This window comes from Cydia fagiglandana, chromosome 3 (genome assembly GCF_963556715.1).
Source record: "Cydia fagiglandana chromosome 3, ilCydFagi1.1, whole genome shotgun sequence".
In the NCBI taxonomy this organism is placed as follows: Eukaryota; Metazoa; Arthropoda; class Insecta; order Lepidoptera; family Tortricidae; genus Cydia; species Cydia fagiglandana.
In genome coordinates this window covers 8500210-8521396 of record NC_085934.1, presented here as the reverse complement: position 1 = coordinate 8521396, position 21187 = coordinate 8500210, and the positions used below count along the sequence as shown (strand labels likewise).

At 38.2% G+C, this 21187-nt stretch overlaps 1 protein-coding gene across 1 annotated transcript in view; it reads left to right on the top strand.

Annotated features, from left to right (window-relative positions):
- The window catches only part of LOC134679994 (very low-density lipoprotein receptor), a 226233-nt gene that overhangs the window by 188171 nt on the left and 16875 nt on the right, over positions 1-21187 (top strand). The window contains exons 3-11 of the mRNA XM_063538964.1: positions 5168-5290; positions 9673-9792; positions 10362-10484; positions 12155-12381; positions 12755-13022; positions 14598-14849; positions 16459-16759; positions 17937-18155; positions 20143-20287. Of these exons, the coding sequence (XP_063395034.1) occupies positions 5168-5290; positions 9673-9792; positions 10362-10484; positions 12155-12381; positions 12755-13022; positions 14598-14849; positions 16459-16759; positions 17937-18155; positions 20143-20287 (1778 nt within the window). The remainder of the gene's footprint in view (positions 1-5167; positions 5291-9672; positions 9793-10361; positions 10485-12154; positions 12382-12754; positions 13023-14597; positions 14850-16458; positions 16760-17936; positions 18156-20142; positions 20288-21187) is intronic.

Sequence of the window (21187 nt, the reverse complement as noted above, 5' to 3'; positions counted from 1 at the left end):
TACATTTTATTATATTTCTGTAAAGCTGTTCAAAAATATATCGCACGTTTCCTTTCTTTAATCCGTCACAATTTATTAAAGGTTTTATATTATTTTTTGATATTGTATATGAATAAAATATACATAAATAAATTGTTAATAATTTTCTTAATATGTTATTTATTGTATATGTGTATAGATACATTTATATTTGTTATCCAAATACATACATACATTCACACTTAAATGATACAAGTAATGCCTTGCAGACAGCCATAAATTGATACCTTCTTTAACGAAGACCTATCAATAAACGCGCCACGATATCTAAGTATAGACATATGATTAAAAACGCGAACTCATGACGAAACGTTATTACGTTACATTTGCTTCGGCAACTTACAGTCTTCCATTAAGCTCAACAGAGGCTCAACATACAGCTATGGGGGTAAATGTTGGATCTAAGTATATTATCATTCACTTTCCTCGCCGGGGAACATTAGTGTAAATTGATACTTCACCGAAGGCGTCTCAATGTGTTTAGTCTCACGCGCTGTTATATCTGTTAGCGCTTCGTAAGTGAGTATACTCGTACATACATAATTGAGATGATGGCAACCTATAAAGTGAGTAGCTGCATGAGCCTTTGAACTTAACTAACACATCACGTGTACAACGGAAGTAATATACATAAAAAATGTTATCCAAATATAAATTAAACAAAAAAACTTATTTCTGATCGTAAACAGATACATATCTAATAGCCAATAATTATTCCCAAGTTAACATATTATATATACCTATAATACGATGAATGTAGATGCTATGGTCGAAATACAGCTTTTACATAACACGTCATCACTGACGTCAGAGGATCGAAGGGTCTCGAGACGCGCACGCGATTGAGAGTCAATGCTGTTACGATTCTACGGTAGAGTGATTTTATCCCACGATAAGCCATCTCTGAGGAATTGGCTTATCGAAGGACGGTGGCACACGTCTTCGTTTTACTGATTCCTCTGGCCTAGATAATAAAACCGTAATTTGTTAGTTCGGTCGCGCGATATCCGTATTTGATACGTCACGGTTGAGCCGTGATCCGCTAACGCCTGTCTAACTGTGGGACTGTGCGCCCTCGGTGGAACCCCATTTCACTAATGGGACCGTTCCGAAGCGATTAATTAACCGTACACTGCCGAATAATCTATTTGTTCTGTACATGACTTGTATGGACGCTCGAATAGAATTTATCCTTTAATATTAACCTTGATAATTTACTGGTAAATAGGTAAGTCGATGTTCGAGTTGGCAGTTTAAATTCAACCGTTGTCGCAACGCTTCTTGCTGAAGTTCTTTTGGTTACGTCGAGGGAAGGGAAAAAGATCACGTAGAAGGTTAATGAGCATTTAGCGCGATAAGCGCGAGCATCTAACAAGGATTGAAGCAGGATCTGTTGAGCGGTTCGCATTAACATTCCTAGGTAGAGGGGGCAATAATGCGGGTGTTAAAAGCGGGCTACACTCAGCCCTGAGCGCCTCCGGGAATACCGACCGGCCTTTCCATATACCTTTTACATTACCAGTGTATACCTTCATAAGTAGATTGTATTAGTTACCAATTGACCTAAAATATCGAGGAAAACATGGTCAGAATTTAAGAGGATGCCTGAAGATATTAAGAATTCAATTTATTAAACTTTGTAGTACCCGTAAACTTGCTCAATATTGCCTACCAAGCCAAACATATATATTGAGCCTCTCTTGAAAAAATGTATACCAAACAGTTATCTTCATGTAATTAAGGGGCCCACTGATTAACAGTCCGCCGGACGGTATCGGCCTGTCAGTTGTTCGGAACTGTCAAAATTTTGTTCTAACTGACAGGCCGATACCGTCCGGCGGACTGTTAATCAGTGGGCCCCTATAATGGGATAAATGAGACTATTTTTATAAATGTTTGGTAGGTAACGTTTAACATCATATATTATGCGGTAGGTATATGTATTGTGTCAATAGTACCAATTCAAGATATTTTTTTGGATGGATCAACTATTTTTTGTTTTTATTCAGTCCCGTCAGCCAGGGGACAAGAGTAGCGAGGTTTGTTACTTCCATCATTGGTAGATACTCGTATATGCATGTTTAGTTAATGAAAATGTCAAAAATCAGGGTCTTAAGAGTAAACCAAGAGAACGTAACCATGGCAACTAGTGAGAAAAAAATTATACACCCTTTTATCAAAATTATCATTATTTTTATATACATAGTTGTAGTGATGCAAAGGTAATTTTAAATTGACACAAAGTACCTACCTACGTCTTTCATGTTCCCTCAAATTACCTCATGAAAAAGTGTCCCCGGCGACGCCACTTTGCGTGTGACTATTTATATGGAAAATAACGGTAATACGTGTCGCTTGGAGCAAATTAGTTTGCACTCTACGTGTCTCCGGGGAATATGAGCGACAAAGGTTCGTTTGCGGAATGTGTGAGCCCACTCCACGCTTAGCTAAGGGTATACATAGATAGTTGGATAGAAAATCCCTCTTTACAACTGACAAGCTTTCTCGAGAGTTAACATCGTAAGAGCGAAGTTGGTTATACAGCAATCCGTGAATGGCTCAGTTGAATTCCCGCGATGGCGACGGTAAACCTACGCACTCCCCGGGTGTGAGGCCATATTATTTGGTGGGGGTACGTTTTGTTTACAAATTGCTTGGTGGCGCGTGCTTCGTTTCTCTCCAAATTACCTCAAGATAAAGCGGCCGCTGCTACCCGCCGATAATTTTGCTTCGGGCTTGTTTTATACGCACGTTCAACGGTGATTTCGAGTGTAAATGAATTGCTCCGGTTTACAGCTTCCCTTTGGTTGATTAGACGACAGCGATCAGAAGTTTAATATTGCTACTGCTGAACGACGTAGCTTGTATTAGTCTTATTTGCGCAGATGAATTTTGATTTCAATTGATTAAGTTCAATAAAAAATTCTAAATCCATTAAACCGGGACCTTCTTTTTGTAGAAATCGCAGGAGGAAACGCGGCAGAAAGTTATACGGTCGTGCTAAAGTCAAACTTAATTAGATGAGTTCACGTAGATAATTACTTGAGAGCTTAATTTATGTTTCAAAGAGTAAACAGTAATTTATATCCTTTTACTTGTTTCGAATTTGATCTGGATTAGTTATGGTTTCTTAATAAAATACCCAGATTATGACAGAACAGAATAAGCCCCCGGGACATTCTTGTCTTAAATTATTTAAAGGTATGTGTTAAGGAATTAACTGTTAAATGTATTAAGTATCTTTGTATTATTAAAAAATAATAGGTGTCTGATATTATAAAAACGTCAACGAGCAAATTACCGGAAATCATTGCCTAAAATAATTCGTATTTAAAACTTGACCATTAAAAATTGATCGATATAAATATAAAAATTGATGGTTGATTATTAATTGACCTTGACCTATTGTAAAAAGATTGTGTACAACAGGTCAATTGATAGTAAATAACTTGCCAATAAATTAACCTCGCGGTGAAGTGACAGACCGTGTGCCACCACAGGTCCACTTTTCGCAAATTAAAACCATCCGTAGTTACCTCATGATTAGGTACAAAAATGGAACATTAGCATTCAACGCGCAGATGGTCCTCAATTGACAGAGTGTTGTGAAATGTTAACTGTAAAACCTCATGAAGATCTGCTCATCTGTAAAAGTGTAATTTACCTTGGAGAAATTTCAATTATTTTATACTGGTTCCTTACAACTTGAACATTACAGAAATACTTGTCCGTAATATCTCGGTTCCCCGCGAAATGAAAAATTTCACCGTTAACGCTACATTTTCTGCGTATTTTGTCTAAAAATCGCCGAGCGATATATAATATATTTTAATATTTCGTACGCCAAGGCTATTAAAAGCTGCCCTATTGGATTAAGAAGTGCTAAAATACCACTCATTTTTATGTGTTCCAATAATAATGAAATATTAGACGATAGACAAACCTGGGTATGTAGGTAGGTATTAAGTAAAAATATTATAAATTAGAATATTCATTGTATTTACTCGTATGTAATAAAGTAAGGGTGAGGGGTCGATTAAAAGGTCAGACAGAGTCTTAGCCACTATGTTAGTGTTTGTTGCTTCAACATCAACCGTCTTTCAATTTGTCCGTGACACAAAATGATGTCGGTAAACAGTTGATATATGATGTTTTACATAACATAAAGAAACCATTTTAATTTACGATTACACACACACGCATATACAAACTACTAGTGTATATCAAAATATGTAAGTTTACCCCAAGTTTTTTCACGCCAAAGCTCGGAAATGTGTCGAGTGGTTCTAAGTCTTGATTTGTAAGTAGCGCTTAGTTGTACGCCTGAACCAACAGTCCAACAATGTTGTAGTTGTACTACATTTGTACTCGTAATTTCCACTCAGTGATTGGTTGACACTGGGGTTGCCAACCGTACTATATTATATAGTATTGTACTATATTTTGGCTGTCTGCACTATATACTTTTGAAAAAATATATAGTACGCTAAAATATTATATTTCCGATTAAACGTATATTACACTCATGTTTAGTATTTTATCTAAAATTATTATATATTTTTTTCTTATTCTGAAAAATACTATATTCCACCAAAAAAAAAGTTGGCAACCCTGGTTGACACTGAACTGAACTAATCTCAGCACACCAAGATCATTAGGTAATTTACGGTAGGGCTTTAAATCCTTTTCAAAATAGGAAAGTTTACAAGATTCAGAAACTCATTGTATAAGGCGCTTATAAGCGTTAGTAAAAAACGCCTTCAGGTATCTATTTTTAATTTAATAATACAAAGAGGCCAGACGTGACTATGATTGATGTATTTTTATATTTTTTTTAGACGATGCGATAATGGAGTAGTAGACGAAAATATGTAATAAGAAAAATAGTGTTATTACTTACGCTTAAGCACTTTGTAATGACTCTGCCTAAAATGCAAACTCGCATCTTCAAGGGGATCTCGCATCTCCCCTGAGGAGTCGGCAATCAAACTAACTCCTCCGTCTGTTGATCACTTTCTAACCTCTTCCACGATGTACTATTATAATTGTTGTTGTATTCAATATTAACTGACACATCTGAAAACATGCAACATGCACTAACTCTTTTTTTTTTTTCATTGTTTCACAGACAGCCGCACTTGCACAGCGTCAGAGTTCCGTTGCAAGACGGGCCGGTGCATACCCAGCTCCTGGCGATGCGACAACGAGAAGGACTGCTCAGACAACTCAGATGAGGACTCGGCCAGTTGCAGTGAGTATGAAAACTGGGAAAACCTTTCAAATATAGCATCGGATATTTTATAATATCCACTCGACATATCAACGAAGTCTCGTCTCAACGCAACCGCGAAATTACAAAGTTTATGACGAAAATCATCTAAGTAGTATTTTTTTATCGCAATTTATTAAACGAGTAAATTAAGGTTAGGCTGAATGATCATTCCTGGATGAAAGAACTTTTAAAGAAAATTGCCTGACGGCTCGATCACACTTCAATAATAATTTATATCTTCTCGAATATAGAGACCAAGTAACATAAAGTTCTTCATATTGCGGAGCATTATTGGAAAAACATTTGTAGAGGCTTTAATACCCTGTGTAAACTTAGGGTCTTATCCTCGCGGGGGCAGTGTCATCGAACGCGAATCGTGAACGACTCGGTTCAACCTTTTTGGTAAGCTTCAATGTTAGTCAAACCGGCGAATATTTTCTTTAATATTTCCAGCTCTACGCCTCATTGCTACGGCGTAGTCAGCTACAAAATGAACTCCTTGCCGTAGCAAATAACTTGCAAAATATTGCTACAGATTGCGTGCAGAATTGAAGCGCATACATACATGTACAGCACACGTTCCGAAACTTACATAAAGTTTCATTTTAAAGAGTTCATTCGCATCTTTATACGGCACCAAAGAAACGAATAATGTTCTGTAAAATTGCGAGACAGATACTCTCACATCGTACCTACGTTTTTGGAATAGACGTAACAAAGTCTAGTTTCATTTAAATTAAATGTATAATGTAATACGTAGTACTTATTGTGTGTGGTTTTTGATTTGATCGTAGGGCCGTGTTAGACCGTATTGTGACTGTATTGTATAATTATAATATTTCATTCTTGTTTCAAAGAGTATTCTAAATCAATAGGCACATAGATACTATATTTTAGGTTTGTATAGGAAATAAAGGTCTAAACCTTACTATTGAATAAAAAAATATTTAGATAACTCGCAGGAAGTTGCGCAGAATCGGGACAGGTCGCACACTCTCGTTTCGGAGGCTAAGATTCTCTTGGGATCGCTGAGCCAAAATAGTTGGTAGTTAGTTAGTTATTTAGGATTTTCAATCAATGCCGAAATTTTATTACTCTTGATTGAATGATTGGCTAAAAATACAATTTATGATAAAGGTTTGGCATTAGAACCCGATTTTCGTCCTTACCTAATTTCTGATTACTTATCTTTTTATAATCTTAATTAATTATAATTCATTTGATTCTGAATATACCTACGTAACTAGCCATTCAAATTAATTAAGAATTGTTCATTAAATTCAAATACTTAGTTAAGCATTGTTTTGTATTTTTTTACTCTTTTGCATTCTTATACCTCTATACATATAGGTAAGCATACATTATGGTTATTTAACTATATATAAAAGTTAGACAGTTAAATATGTCCACAACGCCACCTTGTAAATTGAACAAACGTTTTTTATTAAAAAAAGGAAAGACACGGCAGAAAATCTAATAACAGAAATACCTCCAAAATTTTAATTGTTCGCGATAAACGTGTGTGAATAATTGGAATGAATGCGGATGTGGTGCACGAAATGGTTTAGGTACGGATTTAAGGTTTGCGAAAATTTATTTATTGCTCCGGCAAGGAATAATGGGGCGAAACGCGAGTACCCGGAGGGGATAATTCGACGTGTTCGTGGCGGGTGAACCGGGAAATTATGCTCGCAACGAGATTAGAGACTTGATTCTTCGATCTGCATCTTATTCCCTATCTATACATACGCACCCTGTTTCTGTAATATCTATCTTGTTATATGTTCCCCGTAAAATATCAATTTATTCATCGATTTACCGATCCGAATGTTCCTTTTGTGCGAAAATGAAACTTGATTTGGAAAATTGTCTTATTATTTTACGTTATTATTACGTGGATCATTTCTTTTTGATTCTGTAAAAATAAATAATGTAGTTATGCGTACATCTTTAATAATACATTTTGAAGAATATTTTATACATCGCCGCTGTAGTTCCTTCATAAACAAACACTATAACTCAAAGGTTAATTGGAAGAGATCCCTCAAAGGGATAAGTTCGCCTTTGTACTTCTTACTAGTAGTATGTTATTTTTAATATGTATTTTTGTACAATAAAGAGTTTACTACTACTACTATACTACTATAAGTAAATAACTCGAATTCGCCAAAAATGACACTAATGTTGTTTTTGTAATCATTTCTTTAAATGTAAAAAAAAGATACGTTTGAGCTGAAAAGCCCACATAGCCGTCATGTAAACAACTTGCAATCTTAAATATAATGCAACTTCATGATGTGAAGGCTAGGCCGCCTTGATGATGATTTATGACGTAGGTAATGTCTGAAGTACTGTCAAGACATTATTTTTTTCATCAAAAACTGTTAATTTCAAGGAGTGCCATTTTATAAAGGACTTGAGGTCAATAAACGTCTTCGTTAATTAACCAAGTTGGTTCTATAAATTCCCGTTAATGAAAGCAAATCAAGTTTAAAAGTACTGAAACATTTTTGTACTTGATGAAACAAAGGGAAAAGTTAAAACGTTAAGTACAGAAATAGAGCCTGGTTAGACTAGACGTAAAAACTAAAAAAAAAAGACACAATTACGTAATTTAGACCGTCAGTTATTTCTTTGATGCTTTATTTATACGCTTATTAATTTAAGAAGTATTATTCTCATCTTTCAAAAGAAATGGCTTTAGGCTTTCAAAACGCGAATAATACTAACGTACATTTCACTAACATAAAATTCGTCTATTGAAGTCAAATTTAGCTAGTGCCTTACTTCTAGAATATACAGGGTGTCCCAGAATTCGACGTCAAGCCGTAAACGGATGATAGACCAAGTCATAACAGTTATCATAAAAATACAAAAAAAATCCAACTCATGTTCTTTAAAAATTATGGTCACTTTAAAAATTCACTAAAAATTCACATCCTGTAATTATTCAAGATTACACAATAATAAAAAAAATTAGAATAAATTATGGAATTTGTAGTAACAAGAGTTAAAGAACCATTACAGGATGTGGATTTTTTAGTGAACCATGTGACCATAATTATTAAAAAACATGAGTTGGATTTTTTTTTTGTATTTTTATGATAACTGTTATGACTTGGTCTATCATCCGTTTACGGCTTGACGTCGAATTCTGGGACACCCTGTATTTTGGTAAACCCTAATACGAGTACCTAATATAGTACCTATGGATTGCTAATATGTACAATAAAAAAAAAGTGTTAATAATGTACTTAATGGTGTTAGGCAGGCTTTTAATTCCGTGTCTTCTTCAAAGAGTAACAATGGGTATAAAAAGCCTGTAAAAGTTTTGCGAGCTTTTATTTTATTGTGAGTGGGATACGACCGGTCCCACACTCCTGCTTTATACACTTGGAGCCAGTATAAGTCGGGGCCACAAAATGGAAAACCTTTTTTATACACTTGGAGCCAGTATAAGTCGGGGCCACAAAATGGAAAACCTTTTTTATACACTTGGAGCCAGTATAAGTCGGGGCCACAAAATGGAAAACCTTTTTTATACACTTGGAGCCAGTATAAGTCGGGGCCACAAAATGGAAAACCTTTTTTATACACTTGGAGCCAGTATAAGTCGGGGCCACAAAATGGAAAACCTTTTTTATTTGACAGAGACACGCAATGTTTTGGACCTGTGGTTAGAGCGGGGGTATGGGACTACACTCGTATCTAATGTTGTTTTTGTACAGAAATACGTACCTTCGTACTTTTAAGCCAGTTCTAGATAGATGTACCTCAGCATTTTATTTATAAATTCAAGGCATTCCTTAATTAACATCTTCCAAACGAAACGTAGCGTAATTTGTTAAAATTATGACGAAAGTTTAAAGAAAACTTTAGGTATGCTTTGAACTCGGCAAAGTGAAACTTGTTGACAAAGTTTTCCTATTTTATTAGCAAATACGACGCAAAAGGGCTGAGTACAGACAGAATAATTACTCCTTAATAATTAATGTTAAGCCATTGTGATTAATTATCCAACTACGCAGTGTTTCACAACAGATTAATGTATTAACGTTTATTATTGTGTCGTATTGTACACGATTAAGATTTTAAAGGACTCGAGAGTTAAGGTTTTTAATGAATTTTATAGATTAAGATAAAGTTCATAGACCGCACTGAAGCTCTATCTAACAGACTAAAATAATCTGAGTCATTTTCTCATTGATTGAGGTTTTTAACTTGGCCGTTTAAATAATTAATCAAAAATGTACCTATACTTCTTTTAATTTTATTTCCACGCCAAACAATTTATGCTCATCACGTTACTATAAGAACACCTTGTGACGGATCGTTTGGTCATTATTATTTTTTACGTACAGCTTCTCAACGATCTTGTCCGGAACACAAATTTGTGTGTGCCACCGGGCACTGCATACCCGGAGCTTGGCAATGCGACGACCAGGCGGATTGTCCCGATGGCTCCGACGAGCACAGCTGTGGTAAGGGCATGCCTCATCCGGAGCATGGGACGGCACTGGGCATGCTTCACCGGAGGAAAGCATCACGGAAAGATAGCATGAAAACGCGTTTAAATATGTACGATAAATATAATACTGAACTATTTTAAGGTGTTATTATCATCAATCAATTCATAGGTATGCAAGAAAGAAGGGATTCTTACGTAGGTAACTAGGTATTTCGGAGACTGATGCAATAATAAATGTTCTCATCGCCTTTAAGCTAATTTCAGAAAATATAAGATGAAGGCGAGACTTAGTCGTAGTCCAGAAAATGAAATGAATAGTAAAACAACTAATACCTAACTTTCGATTCAGCGACTTGATTTGAAATTTGATAACAGGAATTTCAGGCCACACCTACAGGAAAAAATATGGATCAAACGGAAAACTAGTAACTAATGAAAAACTGCCAAAACGTGTTCTGCATTCGACAGTTCAGTGGTTTCGGCGCAGCTAATTGGATTTGATATAAAAAATGCATTTACATTTTATTTTCGATGTCCATTTGCATCAGAGGTATTTAGCATGTGCATGAATTGGGTCGGCAGATGTGGCGGTATGCGGCACGGAGCAGTTCACTTGCCGGGGTAAGCCTGGCGAGTGCGTGCCGCTCACGTGGATGTGCGACGACAACCCGGACTGTTCTGATGGATCCGACGAAAAAGCATGCAGTAAGGGTTATCATCATTATAAATACCTTTGGTACACCGATGCTCTAAATTGCGGAACAACTGCGAAGTTTTGTCTGCGTAGGCAAAATTTCGCATCGTTCCGCGGTTCATATTGTCAGTATATTAAAGGCGTCACAGTAGCTTAGCGTGCGTTACATCAAATGTCCATGTATTCCAAAGGAATAACTATTATTAAAAGGAAAGAGAACACAAAAAAATTGTGCCTCAATCAGAAAGTTCGTAACGCTTCGCTATACTGTTTTATCATAAACATGCCTACATTGTTCGTCACTTATCAATATTATCGCAAAACTTATGGAATGCAAAGCATCAAAACATACCACGTCATTGGTCCTTGGTCTAGTTTATTATCAGGTATGTTTGGCTTATGAACTTAGATACGAAAATTGCACGACGCAGTTCCTAATTACATTATCTTCACATTTCATCATACAGTTGGAGCAAAGTGCACATCGCTGCCTTGTTTGAAACGTGCTCTTATGTTTTGTATTACTTTACCTCTTGAAAGGATTCTAGTTATAAAAGAACATCTTTCTTGGAACTTTAATCAGTGTCTTGGTAGAGAAAAGAAAATAATGTTTACTCGGCGTCGCGGGGTCGATGTTTAACTATTCCTCTTTGGCGCTGGCTGTATCAATCAATCATTGGAACCCTCGCCTGGCCAAACATTCTGTATTCTATCAACGCCCGGCTCATCCGTCTATAAATTCTTATCTACCCTCCCCGAACCCACCCGAAAGCGTGAGCGATGACGTTGCGTGTGCTTCAACCGCAGGGTATTCTTCCGCCCTCAACAAGATCGCTATGGTTATGACATCCTACTTTTCTACTTGTTATGCCTAAGCTAACTTGATTCACGGACCTCCTGATTCAATATTTATACGATAATTTCCCATATTAACTTCAAATCCAAACCCCTGAGTGTCTTTTGCTTAGAGGATCTAAAAAAAAGCTGATTACCGCGCTTAAGAGGAACGGCACCTAACTATTACCTACATTAGTCCGCTCTCCAGAGGAATTTAATTAAATGTAGAGTCCGTATAAAACACGAGTGGGGACAATTTTTCAACAGAAAAGAAATGTACGCTGTAAGAATTACGACCCCGACTATAAAATTACCAGACTTAGTTAGAATTTTACGATTAAATTTGACGTTGGAAACATTAAATGTAATTTTGTAACGTCTCGCGTCAGCTTTATACCATACATATTTTTAATAAAATACGGATGATTTTTAGTGAAAACTTTCGACTTTGGTATTACTGTAGATGATGATGATAAGTACTTATTAGGGCGCTTACCTAAGCATAAAGAGAAATGTGCATTTTGCTCAGGCTGATGTTTGAATTTTGTAAAAATTTTCAATATTAGCAGTTTTGAATGATTCACGGTTATAGTTCCATTAGACTTATATCCCCGTACGGGGTATACCCGTAAAAAGATGCATGTATGATTATATAACTTATAACTGCGTTGAAATATCTGAAGGTCGAAAACAATACAAAAGGTATTTAATCACGGTCTATATCCCGGTCGGTATAAGTCTAATTTTTCAATATTCCCATTTTATTATTAAGTTACGAAACAATGGTAGGTACGTATATATTTTTTTGCTTGGAATAATTTGTAACCAACGGTTAAATGTGCAGATGAAACATGTCGTTCGGACGAGTTTACGTGCGGAAACGGGAAGTGTATCCAACAGCGGTGGGTTTGCGACGGCGACGACGACTGCGGCGACAGCAGCGACGAGGTGAAGTGTCCGGCGCCGACCTGCCAGCCGCACACGCACTTCTCCTGCAAGGACGGCCACTGCATCTCGGCGAGGTGGCACTGCGACGGAGATATCGACTGTCCGGACGGAAGTGATGAGACGGTGAGTGTTAAATAAATACATGCCGTTAAAATGTTGCGTGCTGTATGGGAAGTGACGGGGTGAACGTCAACCTCCAGTCGCATAGGCAACCCATTTTCCTGTTAACTGGGGAATTACATCTTAGCTTTGACACAGCGACGGGGACGGGGTATTTTAGAGCTTTAATCTTTGAAAATAAGAGTAAAAGCATAACTTTTGCAAAGTTCTATTGCGAACTGAAAGCCTTTGTGGCTTTTACTTTGGTTCCATAAGACCGGATTCCTGTAAGCCGTTTTATAATAAACTTCAGTGTGCTACTGAAAAGCAATAGCTTTACTCGTCGTGTGATTATTTTCGTCCTTTATTTGCTATAGTGTTTATTTTTTAATTACAGGGTTGCGCAACGCCTCCTAAAGTGACATCGCCATGTATCTCTACGGAGTTCGAGTGCCGTGACCGTATAACATGCGTGCACAAAGCGTGGGTTTGTGACGGCGACCACGACTGCCCCGACGGCGGGGACGAAGCCCCAGAAGTGTGCCGGGGAAACGTCACGTGCAGACTCGACCAGTTCCAGTGCAAGGATCTCAGCTGCATCCCAGGCGCGCTGTACTGCAATGGCCAGAAAGATTGTCCAGATGACAGTGATGAGTTAAATTGCAGTGAGTATCTCTCTGTCATTTTAATATTGTGCCATAAAAGCATAGTCCTTGGCCGTTTCAGATATTGCGATTGGTTCATGGACAGTCGAAATATTATTAAAGATGCGTTTGTCATTAACGTGTCTGTGAGTAGTTAAGTATACAGGCCCATTATTATTAACTTAATATAATCTGTTTGTGAAAGTGATTGCGGTTGACTACAGTGTGGTTGAAAGCTTAGCTGTTTAATCGTTCAGTGAGCTCCCTTTTACCAGCTAACCACCGCCTTATAAACTAAGAGTTAAAGGGGTTATTGTTATGATTTACGTAAGCTTGCTTTGAGACACTCGCAAGTATGCGACCCAAGCGTCATCAGCCCGACACCTGTTTGCCACGGGCACATTACACCTGCCAGGCTCGTGGTCGTGTTTGCCGCTCCCGTATTGGCTTACAGAGCTACGAAAATCATTATCGCCCTACCTGACACTGCTTATATACTGTCTGTAATAGACTTCGAAAGCCAATGATGATATAATTTACACATAGATTTTATGCCTGCCATTCGTTTAATGCAGCACTGGTTGCTTTTTGATAAACCTTCAGTACCTTTTGGCATATACCTATACATAGATATGTTATCGATGAGGTTGTAAATTTATCGCCCTAAGTTTGAAGTTCATTTGCATATCTGATAATGGGCAGGAGACTCAGGGGTGCTACTAGACTTAGCTCGTTAATTTTGACGAAATATTACAGTGAGCTGTCAAGTTTTACTATTTGAAATGATTGATATTCGAAAGATTACTTACACATAACTAATCTATAGACCTCCTGAGGGTCTGTACATAATACATATTATATATATACCGAGGAAATCTTACTGTTTTCGCTGATGTTAGTTTGATCAAGGTATGCAATTAGAAGTTTATTCATTAATTTGAAAACACTACCCAGAAGGACAACTCGGAAGTTCCAAAAGTCTACTGGATATATATTTAATTGAAATACCCTCTTCACTAAATTTCCCTTTTAATTCGTAAATTAAACAAGCTGAACACCGCTGTAAATGCAACTCGGTTGATTTAACGTCGCTCACTGAATTTGATTAACGCATTGTCTGTATTGTGGAGTTGACTGAGTTTAACGTGTTTTCGTTGATTAAATGAGGTTGATTTACCAATTAGCTTCCTTTGAATTTTGAACATAGTATCTAGTGTTGAATCGTCGATGAATAAAGGAATTAAAAGATATCACTTACAAAACAGTTATCATACATACAGTTGGATATTTAAAAAAATTAAAATGATTTTTTCCGGAAAAAACCCGATAAAATGGAGGAAATTCCTGATATAACGAATCAATGTTTTCATCATCTCAGCCATAAGACGTCCACTGCTGAACATAGGTCTCCCCCTTTGGGGGGTGAATGCCATAATCGCCACGCTTGGCAGGCGGGTTGGCGATCGCAGTCGAGTAGGTACACCGAATTTGAGGGACGCTGCTGCCCGTCCACAGGTGGTCTTGGACGTTGTTTGAGGACATACCCGGGTCCATCAATGTTTTACCTGTGTTATAATCAAAACTTTTCCTTTCCAGCAAAACCAAAAACCGTATGCGACAAGAAAACGGAGTTCGACTGCGGCGGAGGCATGTGCATACCTCTCTCCAAAGTTTGCGACAAGAAACCAGACTGTCCCAACTTCGAAGATGAACCCAGAGACCGCTGCGGGGAAAACGAGTGCGCCAAGAACAACGGGGGTTGCACACAGAAGTGCGTTGACACGCCTGTTGGCTACTACTGTGACTGCGACAAGGGGTACAAGCTCATTGACAACAGGACTTGTGAAGGTTCGTTTTTTTTATATTTGTTGGTCAAGGCATGCCACAGGTGTCTCCAAAGTTTGCGACAAGAAACCAGACTGTCCCAACTTCGAGGACGAGCCCAGAGACCGGTGCGGGGAGAAAGAGTGCGCCAAGAACAACGGGGGTTGCACGCAGAAGTGCGTCGACACGCCTGTTGGCTACTACTGTGACTGCGACAAGGGGTATAAGCTCGTTGACAACAGAACTTGTGAAGGTTCGTTTTTTATTCTTCATTTTACTTATCTGTTGGCATCCAGAGGATCTTCATGCCGTCCTATCCGCAGCAACACAATGATGTAAGTATATTTGTACCATCACGCTCCGCGATGGTTGCGCCATTTAGGGTCCTAGCTAAATTGGTTGTTCAATACTTACGCTACAGAATTTCCAATTTAGCAAGAACCCTAAATGGCATAACAATCCCGTGTGGTGACTGTACCAGCAATTTGAAGTCAATTTTAAGATTTTGGCGTAGCAACACGTGAACTTTATAACAGGTATATCTTTTCGACTTTCGGAGAGATAAGATAATACCTTTTAGTTCAAGGTTGGGTAAGCTTATAGATGTGAAATGAAGAGTTCATCAAAATAATCGTGGGAAGTAGGATTAGCCGGTGTTCAATTCCATTTCATTGGTCAAATCAACACGAAGTGTCAAATACATAACAGAACATCACGACGAAACAGAACTAGAACTTTTGATTAATAAACTTTTCATTACTCGTGCTACTTGGAACACGAAACTATCAAATGTTTCGACAATTATGAATGTGTTGAGTTGATTCAATAAATTTTCGCTACACGTGTATCGGGTAATTCCACGCATTGTTATGCGCAATACGTTTATCATTAAATGTGTACACAGGGTTATCCAGAGGTGTGTTTCGGATTATGCTATCTACTTTTTATTTATTGAACTTCAACCTACTGCAAAATATAAGGCAGACGCTTGATATATTAAATAATCGACATCATGTGCATTGACCACCTAAGGAAGCTACAATTGCTGCTTTGATGAAAGTTTCCGGATCAGAACTATCTCTTTAAACATTTTCTATTAAGAGCCAACAGGAGTGGTCATTCCTCCATACAAACGTACTCCTCGTTTTCCTCCGTGGTTTTTGAAGCTAGAGTTTTTAGTATAAGGTGGCCAGTTATTGAAGTTATTGAAACCTTATACAAAAATGAATTCTGTTTATAGGTGAATAGGATTCATTTTTAGATTAGGGCGGCCAGTTATTAAAAGTGGCCAGTTACTGGCGAATTACCCTACTTAGTAGTAGCAGTAACAAAAAGTGACAATGCAAATTGCAATCAGTGAGGTGCGCGCCAGCGCGAGTACGGGCGCACCGCACGCGTCTGTGTGCGTGCATTACACACACAAATACAGTCTCTCACGCCGCGGTTACGCCCCGTCAGAGCGACGGGTATATTCAGCTTGAAATCTCAAAATTGACTTTTAGCTCAGCTCCCGTTTCGTCTTAAGAGAAACGACCATTATAATTATAAAATACGTTTGGATAATATGTTAAAACGAAGAAAATGCCTTAAATAAGTACCTACCTAATTAAAAAAAGAAATGACTTGGTTACAGACATCGACGAGTGCGCAGATCCTGGCTCATGCTCCCAAATGTGCATCAACGAGAAGGGTACCTTTAAGTGTGAATGTCACTCCGGGTACGCGCGAGATCCTCGAGACAGGACTCGTTGTAAGGCCACGGAGGGCCACCCGTCTCTACTCTTCGCCAGGCGGTTTGACATTCGCAAGATCAGCTTGGACCACCATGAGATGGTCGCTATCGTTAACGATACCAAATCGGCTACAGCGCTGGATTACGTGTTCAGGACTGGAATGATCTTCTGGAGCGACGTCAACGATGAAAAGATATACAAGTGAGTATGAATATAGGTTCAGTCTACTAAAATCCATTGAATAATTGACGAAAATCTAGCTACGTGCCCGACGTTCGTAAATCCTGCAATCGTGAATGATACAAAGTTGTCCATCGTTGTATTATGTGTCCATGACTGAAATTGTTTGTGCCAAGTGGATGCCAAAATGATTATTAAGAAGCTTTTAAAGCACATCTTCAAAGTCTGACTGAACATACCTACCTAATCTAATTTCTTGAATTAAAAGTTTAGAAGTAGATAAGGGCTATTTTTTAATTGGGATCCGATTAACAAACTTTTACGGAGGCGCGTTTAAATTAACTCTTGGGCCGCCAGGTTCCCAAAAAATATGCCTAAGTTTTTTTTTAGATAAGCTACATAAATAGGACTAGAGCAATTAAAAAAAACGGAAACATATTTGCAGAATATTTTTTAGGAACAGAATTTAAAGGCACGGCTTTCCATACGCAAGTTTGCAAGCGGTCACAAGGTTAAGATTACTTTAACTCTAATTGTAGTTTGACGGATAAAGGCTGTGTTGTTGTTTTGTTTATTTGCCACAGACGACCTTCGCTAAGCTAATTGCACAAACCAGTTAAATATTACACATTTCGAATGACGTTAGAAGCCGTCTGGGTTAAGGTCACGAACAGCGATTAAAGGACGTCGTTCCGAGTTAAGCAAAGCGTATGACGGATTTAAATGTTTACATAACTTTAAGATACCTAATTACATATTTCGTAATTATTATGACAAAGTTGTATCATTAAGTACATAACAATTGTGTCATACCTTAACGTAGTTATCCTATTCAGATGCCTAAAACAGCCATGCCTTTCACGTCGAAATTTCTCGGTGCATTCTTCGCATACACACTACCGTCATTACATATTCTCCTGTATACGGATAACTTACTTGGTTGGCGCGATGACCCAAAGTGAGTCTTGGCCTCCAACACAAGAGCACGCCACTTTGATCGTTCCAGAGCGGTATCCGTATATTCACGAATATTCGTAGTGGTGTGTTTATTTTACAAGTAGTAGTGTGTAATCTTTAGCCGAAGAATCCCAAGCGCATAAATTTAACAAGAACTAGACAAGAACTCTATATTTATTTGCAACCGTGGCCATGAAAAACCTAAAATAAGTAGGTACTTACCTTGATGACATAATTTCAGAGCGCCGATAGACGAGGGCAGCCAACGCACCGTCGTCATCGGAGATCAGCTGATCACCTCGGACGGTTTGGCCGTCGACTGGATCTACAACCATCTGTACTGGACGGACACTGGCAAGAACCACATCGAGCTGTCAGACCTGCAGGGCAACATGAGGAAGATTCTGATTAGGGACCGGCTTGAAGAGCCTAGGGCAATCGCGCTTAATCCTCTCGATGGGTGAGTATTGGTACTGATGACAGATACATGTTGCTAGTACATTGACAGGGGTGCGAAACTCCTGACTTCGGTCAAACTGGGCTCCGCTCGGCTCAGCATTGCTCCGAGCAATTATATTAGGGTTGGCACCACTTGACTTCCTTTTGCGTGCACGACCACGGATAAGATAATCACTTGATTTTTGACAACCCTAAATAGCCGAAAGGACATTATTAGGAATATTAGAAAGGGACAGCATGGTTCGACCCTGAACCGCTGTCAAACTTCGTTTTTATAGGAAGTTTCCTTTCTGTACGGTAGTACTATTAATTATTCTGTGACATTCATTAAGTACTACCTACATGCGCGCATGCTACCTACTACAAGCAAACGAGCTTTAAGAGTCCTGCGGCGCGAATTATTATTTCCGTGGTTATTATTAGAAGTAGAATGCTTACTCTTACCTGGGGGGCGCCTAATAAAACTGGTACTAGTCTAATATGGCCAACGAAAGCTGAACTAAGGAAATGTCTAATATAAGTGACATATTTATTTAACCTGTTAACAATCGCAGCAATAATAAATGTGCTTAACTTAGAACTAAATACACGCTTTACATCTTGTTATTTATTTAAAATATAAACCTCGTGTCTTTAGGTTTATATTTTATTTAAATAAATAACAAGATGTAAAGCGTGTATTTAGTTCTAAGTTAAGCACATTTATTCTTGCTGCGATTGTTAACAGGTTATTTATTTAAAATATAAACCTAAAGACACGTACAATACAATATTCAAATAACTATTTAGGTATAAATACATTTAATGAAATACAACGACTTATATTATATAAGTTAGTTATATAAATCTATATTAGCAGTATGTAATTAAATTAATATAACCTAAAATCGCAAACCTCATAAGTCATAACTCTATGTCAAGCACATTACGATTTACAACTTTAGGCAACAACACCTAAAGTTGCAAACCCCTTAACTCCTTCGGAGGAGATAAGAGGTTTACGACTTTAGGTAACCTCGGTAAAAGTGATAATGCTCACCCGCAGCTTATTTCGCAACATTTTATCGGAATAAAACAAAGATTATGTCAATACCCTTTGCATGATTGATCGGGGTCTTATGTGGCATTACAAAATCAGTGCAGTTGAAATATTATAATGTAAATATTATTAAGTAAGCAGACGCCCAGACGGGTGTTATTTGTTACACTGTTGATTTATTTATAAAATACTGACAGACAATGTATTCCAAATCTTTTCAACCGGTTATTGATTTGGTTAGTTTTTGCTGCCTTGTTTACGTACGTCTTTCGTATAAGAATTCGAAATTGTGATTTTATTTTTAGTGTTGACCCCTGGAACTTAACAAAAAACGTCACTTCAAATATTGAATAGGTACCTAGCAGCCTTAGTAGCAGACGTTAGCAAATATGTCAGTGTCTAACTCGTGGTAAAGTAAGGTAATGGTTGTAATCAAGATACATACCTACTTCTTTTGTAAGGCCATTACGTTGCCAAAGTTTATCGTACTTTAAGTAATAACAATAATAGGGTATTTGACTACTAGTCAAATCAGTTTCTTTTTCCGAAATGTCAAAATGATTTGCTACTACGGAATTTGAAAGCGATTTTGAAATGTCTTTTAATTGAAAAACGCTTTTAAAAAAACAGTAACTATTATAAAAGCAGAAAAATATACATGATCGTATTAGATTCATAATTGTTAAATATTTGCCGTGACTTATTTTTAAAACGTGTTTTTCAATTAAAAAACACATCACGATTGTTTACCTTTTTTCTAATGCTAAAAATAACGAATGTGACGTCACGATCAAATTAGGTACCTACTATTTTTAGTTTTATATGGGTGTGAAATCGTGGCTAAAAATAACTGCTGTTTACGTTTCTCTATTAACATTCTGGTGCTTTAATTATTGCATGGTGTAGAACAATTTATTTTAAATGCAGTCAAATACCGTATTTGCTACAGGTGGATGTACTGGACGGACTGGGGCCAGGTGCCCAAGATCGAGCGCGCCGGCATGGACGGATCGCACCGGCAGACCATCGTGTCATACGACGTCAAGTGGCCCAACGGACTTACCTTGGATCTTGTACGGAAACGCGTCTACTGGGTAAGTATTCTGATGGACACAGGATGTACTGGACGGACTGGGGCCAGGTGCCCAAGATCGAGCGCGCCGGCATGGACGGCTCGCACCGGCAGACCATCGTGTCATACGACGTCAAGTGGCCCAACGGACTTACTTTGGATCTTGTACGGAAACGCGTCTACTGGGTAAGTATTGCGATGGTCACAGGATGTACTGGACGGACTGAGGCCAGGTGCCCAAGATCGAGCGCGCCGGTATGGACGGCTCGCACCGGCAGACCATAGTGTCCTACGACGTCAAGTGGCCCAACGGACTTACCTTGGATCTTGTACGGAAACGCGTCTACTGGGTAAGCATTCCGTTGGACACAGGATGTACTAGACGAACTGGGGACAGGTGCCCAAGATCGAGCGCGCCGGTGTGGACGGCTCGCATCGGCAGACCATCGTGTCATACGACGTCAAGTGGCCCAACGGACTTACCTTGGATCTTGTACGGAAACGCGTCTACTGGGTAAGTATTCCGATGGACACAGGATGTACTGGACAGACTGGGGCCAAAGTGTACTGGGGCGAACTTAATGCCAGTAGTAATAAAACTCTAGATTCTATCCTGGGCAAGATAATATATTTTATTTTAGCCACATGACATTGACAACATCATGAGAAGGACGTAGACAAGACATGTGGGGCTACATACCAAAAAGGCAGTTAGGGCTTGTGCACAAATCACGCGAGGTATTTTCGGCAACATTTTCATTGATAATCGATGATTATCGACAGCGTGACTAAAACAAGACAGAAGATAATAGGGGACCAACTTGGAGGTAGCTTCTTTGAAACAAAAAAGAATTACTCAAATCGGACTAAGGATGTCAGAATAATCGGTGAACGTACATAAAAAAAAGCCACAACCGAATAC